Here is a 14,625-nt window from a genome sequence, read left to right as displayed (position 1 = left end):
TTATTTAGTTGTTCAACTTTGTCGAAGACATCAATTTTGTATCTCATCACTGGACTGAGATATAAACGAAGCAAATATTTGTACGCCGGAAAGTTGTTTCATATGTTGCTTATATATGCGGCTTTTTTCTTGGCGTCTGTGCGCCACCTGGTGAGTTAATTCTGAATTAAAATAGTTACCAAGTGGAAGTCAGCAGTCCTGAGATCAAAGTTGCAGAAGACAGTTTTCTCCTAAACCTGTTTATTCTCAAGATATTTGCACTACAAGTACTGTCCTATTTATAGGACGCTGGGCGTTCGGGGCTTCTGTCCTATTTTTAGGACGCTGGGCGGATATGGGTTGACCAACCCCATTCAAGGCATACTGAAACAGCACGGAATGCAGGCAGTCTACAAAAGTGGCCACACACTGAAAGAGTATTTGTGTGCCCTCAAAGACAAGACCCCTGCGGAAGATCTGTCTGGAATCTATGAGATTCCATGCAAAGACTGCCCATCAGTTTATATTGGCCAAACGCGAAGGAAATTTAAAATCCGTTTGAGGGAACACCGAAACGCTGTGGATAACGAACGAGTCCATGAGTCTAGTGTGGCAGTACATTCTGTTGAACTCAAACACAACATAGACTGGGACAAAACGAAGCTTAAAAATAAATGTTTCCCATTTAAATGCTTGGGAATCTATGTTCATCTCCAATGCCGAACAACCGTTGATGAATGACGACGATGCCCCGATTAGTTCACCGCTTTTTCACTTGACGAAACTGGAATTCAAATAGTGTTATCTCTTTCTGACGTGTACTGGAGAAAGTACGTAGCTGTTTTGTTCTCTATTGGACATCGTCCTGTAGATGGGCAACATCGAGCCCGAAACCGGTGACGAAAAAGGTAAATGTTTAAATCCTTTTTATGTTTGTAAGAACAATAAGTGTTGTGTCCAGTCTCGCGTCGCGTCTCGTTTTTTTTTACTTTTCGAACGTTTAATTTCCGGATTTACAAATCGGCGTAAGTAAAATTTTCAATTTTCGCAACCTAACCGTTTCTTTCACCGCCCCGTTGTATGGAGAGTAAAAGTGACTTAACCACGAATCAAAAAAATACACTACTTGAGTCGATGTGACACTGGTACAATTTTTGGTGAGAAACTATTGAAAATATCCAGTATTTTAACGCGAGCTGAATGCATGCAAAATTCAAGCGATGTACAAGGCAACAAAATGTCAAAAAGGGGAACAGTTTTAGAAGACAGGATGTGATTATTGTTATTTAATTTGTTTCAAAACCGTATGGAAGATACTTACGTCGATTTAAAAAAGTAATCGAGAATTTGTTTGAACTATCGTTTATTTTAGGTCCCTCTTGCCCTGGGGTACCTTAATGTGCTCATGCAATGTATGGTTTTTACGTATCGGCCGATTGATTCCAAATCCATCTTTCATTCAAGTGTATCAAAACACGAATAAATGGATGTTTCGCTCCAAAAAATGTTTTACCATTAATAGGAACACTGTTTGCTTAGTGAAGGTTTGTTTCTAGCATGATTCCTTTGCTTTCTTACGGGTACTAATGCAAAAGGTGCAAAGAAGCAAATTTGTTAAGCCTAATAATTGTTTTGAACAGCTTCAACATTGAATTTCATAGATATTGTTCGATTGCTTGTATCATTTCCACGTCGTACACCATAGTGAAGAATCATATAGTCAATCATAATTATTAGTGCAAAACAGTTTCAAACACACTACACCTAGAATTTTTTCTGTAAGTTGTCTAGGGGAAGGGCCTAACAAATCCTACAAGAATTCAAGCCAAAAAAATACTTACAAAAAATGTCCCTTGTGATTCTTCCACGAACTTTTCAGGTATTCAACCATATACTTTGGAGAGATTCCTCTGAGAATTCCAACGGGAATTTCTGCATGAATCACTTCTGTACTGTTCAGAACTCCTTTACAAGTTTTCACTGAGTTCGTCCTGGGATTCTAATGGAAAATCATTCTAATACTTGCTGATCTCACCAGAGAATTTCTCGAAGAATGTCTATCGAATTGCTTAAAAAATCTCTTGGAGAATTCCGCAATAAAAAAAACAGTAGAAATTCTTTAAATCATTTCTCCCAGTTGATAGTCTACACTCGTTTACGTCGGACGTCTACACTTTTGCTCGCGAGCTCCGTTTCGGTTGAAATGTTCAGTATTTGGAAGAATACACTAGTGGTGGACTTGAGCGTTCTTCCAGCGAGACCTGAAGCTGGAAAAGTTCATCAGTTTTTGGAGAACGAAATGAAGCTGCAACTTTCTGATGTTAGAAGTATTCAGCTTCATAATACTCGAAAGTGTGTGTTCATTGAAATGGTGGACAATGACACCGCGCTGCGCTATCAACAAGCGCACAATATAAAGCGGATTTTTGTTTGCAACAACAAAGCATTCAAAATTCCAATATACGTTGAAAGTGAGGCTGTTACAGTAAGGGTACATGACCTCCCTCCCTCTGTACCTCACAAAACGGTAGGTGATTTCATGGCTAAATTTGGAGATGTAATATCAATCCAAAGCGAGAGATGGAGACAATTTTTTCCGGGTATACCCAATGGAGTGAGAGTGCTGCAAATGCGATTAAAGGGCTCGATTCCGTCGTACATTACGATCGAGAACGAGGTCTGCTTCGTTGAGCACAAAAACCAGCTTAAGACATGCAAATGGTGCTCCAAGGCGGTTCATCCCAAGCAGAAATGCCTGGAGGTAACCGCAGCTGAACACGCAAAAACAGCAACCACATCAGCCACACCATCATCACCAACCGAAAAGATGTTCTGCGACGCTGATTTCCCCCCGATCAGCAGTGACGGACTCGTCGAAATAATCAACTCGCTTGATGATCAAGAGCCACAAAACAACGAAGCACGTGACGATAAGGCAACCACCGACTCCATATCGATAATACTACCTACGGACGCAAAACATCATAGCACCAGGATCGATGACGACGCTGACAACGGGAGCGACTCTTCTTCATCATACGAGATGAACGATTCTACATACAAACGAAGGCTGTCAACTCGGCGTATGAAGGAGAACAAAAAGATGTGTGCAATCCAGGGTTCACATAATGGTTGTGATCCCAAGTAGTTTATTATATTTTGTGTAAAAGATTTACTAATCGGCCCCATAAAGCTCTAGGGCGTTTGGGCCTATCAAATAAACGAATTGAAAAAAAAATCATTTCTCCTGGAAAGGCCTCTACGTACTACGTATGAAACCAATGTTACAGTTAAACCTCCATGAGTCGATGTTCCATTGCTCGATATCGACTCATGGAACCATACTAAAAATCTAATTTCATGGTTACTATGATGGGCCTCTCAAACGGCTTTCCATAGCATTGCTGTTCTATGACTCGATATTTCCATGAGTCGATGGTCCCTTCAATATCGACTCATGGAGGGTTGACTGTAGTTTCAAATATCCTCCAGTTGTTAATTGATCATTCGTTTCGGATTTTCACGAATCATTGAGGTTTTCCTAAAACATAGTACAAAAATTATAGGAGTCTCACCAAAAATGTCTTCAAGAGCACCAAGCAAGGATTCATTCCACGAAGTCTACAGAGAGTTCACCAACAGTTTATCCAACTTTGCTTTTGAAGTTTACAGTGAGAGATTTATTTGCCTTGTTTCCACCTAAGACAAGACGTGTTAGGTAGAAGTACAAAAATGAAACCAATTGCCTGTCAAAAAAGACCACTTCTGATTGGTCTGTTTGGCAAAGGCCTACTTTCACATCGTTGAGTTGGATTACAATAGGGCACTTTGTTGCTAGCCTGGCCAAGTTGCTAGTTTCATAAGTTAGAGTTTTCATCAAAAGTTTGGAAATTTTTCATGAAATCTGTTCGTTCCAAATCCATTTATATTCGATGTTAAGTTTATCGCATGTGCTCTTACAATGCAAAAATATTTAAAAAATACATAAATGAAAGCAAAATAATGGAAATTGTATAAATTTTCCCTAAAAATCTCGCCGGTTTTGAATATAAACCTGATTTTTTAATAAGCTAGCATCCTCTATTGCACTGTATGAATGAAGCGTGCAAGAAACAACAAAATTATGAGTCTTGATATTTGAATATGTTCACAAGATTTACTTAAAAAGGATACTGGTAGCACTGGCTTTTATATCGTCAAGTTTATCGACTGAAAAACAACGGGGCAGTCTTAGTTGAGCTGTCACGTCCTGTCCTAGGTTTCCACCATGGTTTTAGCGGTGCCGTGTTATTTATGTAACCACGGAAACCAATGCATTCGGCACCGCTCAAAAGTCAAATGAGTGAACTCGTGCATCGGTCCATACTATTTCGATGATTTTTTTTCGATCCCTTCAATCTGTATACATTTTCACTCTCCATATCTCGATATCCTCCTAATCTAGATATCTCCCTATCTCGATGTGATTTTCATTCCAGAATTTCCCTCTCAGGTCATTGAATTTCCTACTCAGGTCATTGAAAACTGAAGTTGTTGAAACTTTGGGTGTTTCTGTTGAAATACAGCTTGGTAAATGTATCTTACAGCTGCCTATTTGCCTTTTCAATGTTCAATGCAATTTATTGAGTTAAATGTTGTTGAAAAAACATAGAGGTCTGGAAGATTTAGATTGCAGGTTTTCTACCATTTAAATAAACCAAAGTAGGTACATGCAAATAAATTTTCTTTTTCAAATTAATGGTCTCAATTGCCAAATGAAACAAATATATACATTGCACAGTGCTTCCAAAGGCCTAAATTCGTGATCGAAAATGGTTTGCACCAGAAAAGTTGGTTTCAGAGGTATGGTATCTTCGGAGAAGTTGTCCGGGATGTAGAAGCCCTTCTTTAGAAAGTATTATTTTTGCGATGAATACACCTAGCAGTGAGATAGATTTACACTTTTTTGCAGAAGTGAAGATACACCAATGCACACTGGGCCAGGAGCAGAATTTAGCCAGACAAAACCTCTAGCGCTTTAGGAGTGCATTTTTTCGGGTTGGTGTCTAAGGAGACTTATTTTGAATTTGTTTGTTCTTCAATTTGGTGATAAAAGTTAGTTGGAAATTTCACCGCATAGGTGGCGCTGCGATGTAAACTTTTTTGTTTTGCGCCCTAGAGCTTTTGCGTCTTCGGCAATGTTTTAGAACATGTAAAAATACGCCAAGTTGTCGAAGACACCAAAGTTCTAGGACTTCAAATAACATTTACATTGATTTACACATTTTTTACCATAACTTTGTTATTTCGATAAAATTATAGATAATTTCACTACATGAAAGTTTGCTGAATACACTTTAGTTCTATCTATTGACTTTTAAGCGATATAGGTTATTTTTGTGAACGACTCCTTAAAACTAGTTCTTTGGTTATATCTTTTTCTGGATATTTTTTAGATTTTGCTGTTTGAATCAATAAAATACGCATTTCTTTAGAAGACATCAAAAACTTATCTCTTAAATTTTCGGAGTGTTGAAAAATTGACTATTTCACATTCCTCAAACATTTACAGGGGCAATTTGGGGCAACATTTTTAGCTTGCCACCTATGCGGTGAAAGAAAAACTCAACAGCTATCAAATCTATGGTAACTAACACGTGACACTGTTTTCCTTGACTGCAAAATATGTTCTTTAAAATATTCAAAAATAAATATTATGCAGATTTTTACACCGTGTATTTTTTAAATACGCCATTTTTTCGGCTGAGTGACGAATTTCAGGTCTTCTAAGCAATGATACATACTCCACAATGCATAATGTAAAAATCGTTCGAAAACCACAGTTCCGCTAAATCTAAAACCAAGTTGCATCATCCAAAAAAGACACAGTATTCAAGCTCCATTCACCAGTCTCGTCGCAGTATCAGCTGATTTTCCTCCTCATTAAGCATCCCTGAATCGCTCGCTCGTGACCTAGAATAGCCGCCATGTATCAGTTATGATCATCACCGGAAAACGCTCATGCACGACGCTTCCACCATATGCCGCCCGTCAAATAAAACCAAACTACAGAACAGCCAATTCCGTACAATTAGGAAATGGAGTCACTTGGTTTGCAATATGCAGGCTAATTTAATTACCTCTACCGACAATGGCAAACCACATCGCACAACTGTTCAAACGCAATTCGGAGCTCGAGGCCGCAATAATGTTTGTTAGGTTTAATTGTCATTGCCATATTGGTAACACGACAGCCTGTAAACGAATTGTCACATTCACATCTGTGGGATCTGTCTCGGAAGGCGGAAGCATGTTCGACGTTCAATCACACTAATTGACCCAGCAACACCCAACCACACCGGGTTCCATTGACTTTCGGAGCGAAAGGTTGGAGATTCATGGGCAGGAAACAATACTAAGTAACTTTGACTATTTCAAATGGATTCAATGAATATTGGCTCAAGTTTTTTTGTTTGTTTTTGGGAATTTGAAATTTTTTGCAAATCCCTATAGAAATACAGAGTTTTGTAAATAACAATTTTTTTTCTAGAAAAAAAAATTGTGCAGGATGTACAAATTTTCAAAAGCACAATAAAGTTGGAGGGTGTTTATTTAATGAAATCCTTGTAACGATTTTGATAGACAAAGAAGCTGTAAAAAAGAACTTCTTCTAAAATACGGAATCATGTTTAAGTTAAAGTTTTTGAATACAAAACTGTGCGCGCTGCGAAAATTCTGAAAAAAGGTTCAAAATAAATGATCCAAATTTTATTAAATTCATTGAAAATGTAAAAGTGTGCGAAAATAGTATTGATTTTATTGCCTTGTGTAATATTTCCTCAATAGCAGCGATGTCAAAGAAAGAACGGTTTTGAATGACGTAGGAATATCTTACAACGACCCCGAATGTATTTCGCCAAAATATGAATCACCATCCATCTAACTATAAGCATCAACCTCCTGATTATCTTTCCCTTTCGGAAACGATTCATGAAGTAGTAGTTGGCCACGGCATGCTCGCTCGCGACGAAGGTAGTGTAATCAATTTTCCTAGACCATTGATACTTAGTACATGCGTAATCAATCAATTTTATCGCGATTCATTCCGCACGTCCTTTCCAGCATTTTGAGCCCATCTTACATCGCTTGCTTGCGTGCGTAAGTTATCTCGCTTTTGTAGTAGCGCTCGTTGTGCTTAGGTAGCTTTTTTTTCTGAACTGCTAGCTGCGTAGATCCATGTTGTAAATATTCCAATTTCGATTTTCTTGGGGCTTGGGTTCGCTCTATCTCTATCTATCCGAGCTTACCCATAGCCCATTCGTATTTGTCAATCGAGAGAAAAAAAATACAATTTCACCTCCTAACGATGATCAACGTGTGCCCAAAATCGAATTAACGCTTGTCTTGTCTTTTCTTGGCATACCGTGTTTCCTGTACCCCTTCAAAAAAGGACCCACGGGATACCACGCGCGACAGTATTTTCCGTACGTTTCGTCCGAGAGCGACCTCCAACGCTACAAAGCAGTGCCATTAAAGCAGAACTCGAGCCACGAGCCGCGAACCAGTTCATCACTTTCTAATGTGCCTTCAGACTCTACTAAAACTAAGGTATGGAAGCCCGTGCGTGACTTCGTTGACTTCATGATATAATTGAAATGATTTTTGTTTCTGACCAGCAGGATAATGGATCAGCGAAATACTTTCAGGGAACAAGACAAACAATAAATATGGGTGAAAAAGTAGCACAGGTAAGTACAAGTATTTATATGAATCCAGATTTAATCAGAATTGGTTGCTCATATTGTTAAAGACAGTTGAAGCTGGCAACTTTACCAACAATGTATCACAATTAGAGAAAGTTCTCAAGAAATCAAACATGATTCACATTTTTTTTATAATCACGTATATGCTAAACCCGAAACCAACTCGTTTCAAAAGCAAGGGAGGTAAATTGTATTAGTCTAGCTATTGATGAATAAGATACCAAATGATGACAGTGTAACACAAATTCATAAGAGTACAAAATTTTATGCCAGAAAGAACTTGATTTAAATTTATAATGCGCTGTGTCAAATTTACCCATAACTTGAAATGAATGTGAACCGAAGAAATATATTGAATTTTCAAGAGTACAAATTAAACTAATTGAAAACTTAGTCGATTGGGCATTTCAAGCGTGCACTAATGGACCTAGTTTTCAGAATATGGTATTATTTCCCTTCAAAATTTTAGATGTGGCTTTGTCTTATACTCAGGCATTACAGAAATCGTTCTGATTTGATTTCGAAACACAATCCAAGCAAGCGAAGAAATTCATCCCATCTATGGACCAGTGCACGAGTTCACTAATTTGACGTTTGAGCGGTGCCGAATTCACTCGTTGTCATGGTCACGTAAATAACACGGCACCGCTCAAACGTCAAATAGTGAACTCGTGCATTGGTCCATATCGGTTCTGATCGGCAAAGTATTACAAGTTGGAACATGCTTGACAAATAACAGCTGCAAATGAGAGCATCAAAGAGAGAGAGCGATGATAAGACCTTTTTTTCTCGTTCGTTTGCCGTTGGGAAAAGGTGTTTTATTTCACTAGCATTCCAAATAATCCCCGAACTTCTGATAGCAATAGTATCTTCTGGGTTTGCAGCTTGTTGATATGGGTTTTATCATTTAATGTTACACCCCCCCCCCCCTTTCAATCTTAAATGTAGCAGTAGATGATAGGATCTCATGATATGCTGCGGATCATGATTATTCCAGAAACACATAAGTGAGAGATACTTTCAATTTTCAAAAGTCTAATCAAATATCAGATAAACGAGAGGAAGATAATTATGTCGTAAACTAGTGTAGTAAATAACCTTGCTTACGATATAATACAGTAATACAGTAAAGGTACTGTGGAAAAATGAACACTTTCGTTGAATTAAATGTGAGGCACGCTATGTCTGAACCAGAGGATTATAAAAATCGAATGTACATCAGTTTTTCATTTGCTAGAGTTCAGTATTTGGATTATATTTCCAAGGTTTTGAAATATTCCGTCGGTGGAATTTAGATTTTTTCCACTTTTTAACTATTTTTTATACTAAAACCCACATAACTAAAAAAATGTTCTAAATTTAAGTTTATTTTCATGCACATATTTGGAGCATCAAAATAAACCTAAATTTCAACGACCAATCCATTTATTTTCAATCGAATTCACTTTAAATTTACACGAGCATGTAATATTCAAGCATTTTTACTCGAAAACTGAATGTATATTCATGTATAGCTGTAACAACACACGAATTTGATTTATTTTCAAAGTAGACTGTAGTTTACATCACATTGAAATTTAAATATTTTTTCTGTGCATGCATGTGCATTTGTTTTTTGACGCATTACAGCCCATACAAAATGTATGACAAAAATTCACCGATGGAATATTTTAAAAATTCTCGATTATGAAAACATAGACCAAATACTGAACTCTAGCGAGAAAAAGTGCGATATACATTTAATTTTTATAATCGACTGGTTCAGACATAGCGTGTGGGGGTGACCATTTCGCCCGTTTTGCTCATTGTGCCCCTAAGCCCCCTATATAGTTTAATTAAAAAAACACAGAAGGAGCTCTTATCATCAGCCAATTCAATAATATTTCGTATATTTTCATGAGTGTCAGTCACAAAAGCTTACTTCCCTGTAGTATGTGGACAGGAACTCGCAAAATTCGTCTACTAACATAAGAATTGCGTACCATGACACCACATAAAAACACAGCTGCGCTAGGCACACTGCGTAGATTGACCACTCCGTTGATTGCCCGTTGAGATCAAAAAAAAAATTTATATCGATAAAATATTTATTGTTCAGAAAAATTTCGTGAAACCGTAATTTTTCTATTAATGAATGAATGTATAAATTGTGATGAGTGAAATTAAGAAAAAATAACAAATGTAGAATTTTTGATTACCATACAACAAAGATCAAAATATCGCTTGTATCAAAGACGTAAGACACCGAAAGTGTCAATTTTTTTATGATTCTGGTAGGAGATTTTCATTTCTGTTTGGATGCGTACGCTAGAGCGCAAAAACCCGTCGGGAAAAGCGGGTAAAAATAATGCGTATTTTTTGTCAGTTTTATCTAATTGTAATGAAAGATTTATGTAATGCCAGTTGAACAGAATATTGACCAGAATTTTTCAGATGCAATTCAGAGTAGAATTCTGCAAAAACCCTGGTGGTTTTCTCATATTTTTCTGTCATAATATTTAAGGAATATCGCCGGATATTATGACGAAATTCTGTATAAACTTCTTACAGGATTTTGACAGGTATACCTATGGAATCACGAATAGAATGTTTCACAGTAATGCACAATCATTTGACTTCACAAGAATTAAGGATTCATTCTGACTGGCAAAACCAAAATAAAAATAAACGAAAATTGTAGGAAATTTTGTTATGAACAAATTCCAAACATGTACAAGCACTTTCATTTTTTAATGGTCAATTTCATTGACGAGGATTAACTGTTGATTTCCACTGATATAGTTGACCATCAGAGCGATTCAAAATTAGAAAATGTTTGAAAATTCAATCCCCCATATAATCTATACAACCAGAGCAGAAGAAAAGTGCTACTGAATACCAAACTCAGGTATTGCTTACCAGATAAATACCAATACTTACAACCTGAATGAGGTATGGATGAGCCTTGCATAAGAGGACAAATACCTCAAATAATATCTCATGCATAATTTACTAACAACAAACTGATCACTAGATAAGGTATTGTAATACATTAATAATACATGATGGTTATTCATATAAAAGTGACATGTTTAAATAGTAGTTCAATACCTCCAGCAGTCCTCAATAGCTATCGAATACCAAAATGAAGTATTTTTAACTGTATTAAACATTTTTTTTCAATACCGTTATAATACTAAAATGTGTCAATACCACATTATACACCAACTGAACAATACCTAATTATGGTAAGATACCAAAATATAGTAAGGATAGATTATTGCGAGTTATTTGTTACTCCTCGAGATAAAAATAGTGGGGGACGGACCTGGTGTAGGGGTTAGAACACACGTCTCTCACGCCGAGGACCTGGGATCGAATCCCATCCCCGAGATAGTCACTAAAAATTTCAGTGACGACTTCCTTCGGAAGAGAAGTAAAGCCATTGGTCCCGAGATGAACTAGCCCAGGGCTAAAAATCTCGTTAATAAAGATAGAAAAAAAAATAAATAAAAAATAGTGTTCTGTGAAATTTTAGGCTTAACCGGTATTGATTGGAAGGTGGCCCAAATACATTGTAGGTTTATATGGAAATTAGTATGGAGAGATTTTGAAATATGTTCCAAACACATTTGTACTGGAATGTAAGTACAAATTTATCATCCCATAGTAATAATACTAAATAATAGCAAACAATCTCATGAATCCACTCCAACCTCTTTTTACGACCGTTTTTTTTACCGACGGTTCTTTTTCCGACCACTTTTTTACGACCGAAATTCAGATTAACGACCGTTTTTATTAATGATCATTATCTTAAAAAGTATTCAAAATGGAGGATCATGATGTTCAGCAAAATTGTTCAGTAGATCAAGGGCTAACATATGCTGGTCATTGAATTGCGGAATTCTGCCACTAGGTGGCGTTAGTGAGCATAGAATTTTTGTTTTCCGGATAGCTCAGGATCCTGACCACTTAGAAAGATGGCGTCTTCGGCAAAATTGTTCAGAAGCTCAAGGACTATCATTATAAAAGCTATGAGATTAAAAATTTTACCACCAGGCGGCGCTAGTGAGCATGAAACTTTTGTTTTGCGGTTATCTTAGGATCTTGGCCACTTGAAAGATTGCGCCTTCGGCAAAGTTGTTCAGTAGCTCAAGGACCATCATTATAAACGCTATGAGATTCAAAATTTTACCACCAGGTGGCGCTAGTGCTCATAGCTTTAATAATGATAGTCCTTGAGCTACTGAACAACTTTGCCGAAGACGCCATCTTTCTAAGTGGCCAGGATCCTGAGCTATCCGGAAAACAAAAATTCTATGCTCACTAGCGCCGCCTGGTGGCCAAATCTCGAATCTCTTGGCTTTAATAATGATAGTCCTTGAGCTTCTGAACAACTTTGCCGAAGACGCCATCTCTCTAAGTGGTCAGGATCCTGAGCTATCCGGAAAACAAAACTTCTATGCTCACTAGCGCCGCCTGGTGGCAAAATCTCGAATCTTTTGGCTTTTATAATGATAGTCCTTGAGCTACTAAACAGCTTTGCCGAAGACGCCATCTTTCTAAGTGGTCAGGATCCTGAGATATCCGCAAAACAATAGTTGCATGCACACTTGTACTGCCTGGTTGCGAAATTTCACTTAAGTAGTGTTGCCAGCTACGAAAAAAATTTTGAACCCTTCATGAAAAACTGGATTACAGTTGAAGAGTATTGCTATGTTGCTAAGCATTATATTTTTCTGTTCCGCTTAAGTTTGATGGTTTTGATCTTTACTTTATTCTTCTTAAACAGTGTTGCCAGCCACATGAACATTTGTGATTCGGCCGACTGTATGGCACGCAACACTTTCTTCAACTTTGGTGAACATTCGGTATCGTTATCTCTAACTTTTTTTGGTATTTGCATATCACACCCCCATAAAATTGGCTCTTTTGATAACAATCGAGCAATGTTGCCATCTATTACCAAAATATGAAAACTTGAACGGCCATTTTGGAAAGTTCTCAGCCCATGCTTCAACTTTGCCGAATATCTGGAATCAGTATTTCCGCATCTAGACGTTGCATTTTTCAAAAACATAATAATAACCCTAATTTTTTTTACGACCGATTTTTTTACGACCCCTCGATAACGGTCGTAAAAAGAGGTTGGGGTGTATATCTTCTCCTATCCGTTGGATTGAATTCCTCTCAACAAACTTCTTCGTTATGGTTTGAAGAATAAGTTTTTATTACAGGATGATAAGTTTATACTTAAATTCAAGTACAAACGTGTCTGGCACATTAAAAAAAAATCTCCATAGTAATTTCCATATAAACCTACATCATCTGGTCGGGGTTCTGCTAAACCGCACCAAGTGCCAAGAACATTATTCCGAGATATTTTACTTTAAAGTCTTATCGTGTACATCTACATAGACTCTAATGATCGAAGAAAACCATGAATTTGCTCAACCAAAGCGAACCAAGTTGCTCCCATTTGGTGCACTTTTAATGATCAGTTCAATGCGTGAAGTGTTCACCAGGAATTACCATCATTTCAGCTATAAATTAACCTGCTGATGCTTTCCTGCAATGTAATAGTAGTTTACGGAACAATTTGCAGAATGATTTTACAGCACGAGTCGTAAATTTATCCTACGAGGCTTGTCGAGTAGGATAATTACAACGAGTGCTGTAAAAATCGAGCTCTGCAACGAGTTACGTACAACATTTTTTGCAATTTCGTAGAAGACCACTTGAGGGTATCGGAAATAATATCGGAATGCATTCACCGTTGTATTACAATTTCTGGAAAATTGTTGTGTTATGATTCATTACACAACTCAAAACAGTTGCGTAATGAAAAAGCGTTGCGTAATGAATTATTACAGCACTGGTTTCAGTTGCGTAATGACTATTCCCGCACTGCATACTCCAGTGCAGGAAAGTAGGCCGTCTCATGACAGATTGGCGTGATAAAAAACAGCCTATTACGATGAGAAATTGCAAAAAAAATACAATTACAAAATCTAAAAGTTGTTTGATTTCCATTACCACCGGATAGAACAACGGAAAAAACGTTTCATCGAGATTCGATCTCGCACATTCTGAGTGGTAATCTAGTATGCTACCACTAGGTCATCTTCACTTCTTGAATAAATGGTGATAAACTTGAAACAAGTAATGTGCACTCTGTCTGACGGGGTTTGATGGCGATAATGCTATTTTCTGAACAACCAAAGCGCACCAAGTCCACCTCAGTTATTCACACAGTATCATATGTAATTAATTCGGTATTTCATTACGGCTGCTGTGTGGATTTATTTACATATTATATAACAAGCAAATGTAACTATTTATTGCATGCCAATGTCTTCACTTCTGTGAATGTGATTTTTAGATAAGCAGTACCGTAATTCGGGGTGTAGTTGATCAGTGGGGTGAAGTTGATCATTCCCGTACCCACATGTATAAACTGCCAGGAGAGCTATTATCCGTTTTCAATTATCACAAGTTATGTCATAACGTATTACCTGATAGCTGCTCTTGATGTTTCTAAATTCGGTTTGTCTTTCAAGATTGTTATACCATGGAAAAACCAGATTTTTGATGAAGTTTTCGATGAACTGTTGAAGGGTTCTACCCCAAACATTCGACTATTGCCAATGCTATATAAAGACACCATTTAAATAAACTGTTCCGTACATTCCAAATATGTTCTGTGAACCCAGTTTTATATTTGCATTGAGGATAAAAAAATCATTTTCAGAGATAAAAATGTTCTTTTTGTGAGCGAGTTGCTAATTTCATTGAAAATTGCATACCTTTAGGCGTTTTATTTGGTGTATTCTGGATTTCACAACATTCAATTCTAAAATTGACCGATTTATCAACAAGTTATAAGATTTTTGAGACTTGATTCGGGATCAGTGATCCCAAA

At 37.2% G+C, this 14,625-nt stretch overlaps 1 protein-coding gene across 9 annotated transcripts in view; it reads left to right on the top strand.

Moving 5' to 3' along the window:
- The window catches only part of LOC5571255 (potassium voltage-gated channel subfamily H member 6), a 529,023-nt gene that overhangs the window by 237,983 nt on the left and 276,415 nt on the right, over positions 1 to 14,625 (top strand). For 8 of the 9 annotated variants that reach the window (XM_021840247.1, XM_021840253.1, XM_021840249.1 and 5 more), the window contains 2 exons: positions 7,409 to 7,566; positions 7,635 to 7,706. In XM_021840247.1, coding sequence (XP_021695939.1) covers positions 7,409 to 7,566; positions 7,635 to 7,706 — 230 coding nt within the window. The remainder of the gene's footprint in view (positions 1 to 7,408; positions 7,567 to 7,634; positions 7,707 to 14,625) is intronic. The other variant, XM_021840246.1, reaches the window with a different exon arrangement.

Source organism: Aedes aegypti, chromosome 2 (assembly GCF_002204515.2).
Source record: "Aedes aegypti strain LVP_AGWG chromosome 2, AaegL5.0 Primary Assembly, whole genome shotgun sequence".
Lineage (NCBI taxonomy): Eukaryota > Metazoa > Arthropoda > Insecta > Diptera > Culicidae > Aedes > Aedes aegypti.
Note: the sequence above shows the minus strand (reverse complement) of the source record. Positions and strands in the feature narration are given on the sequence as shown.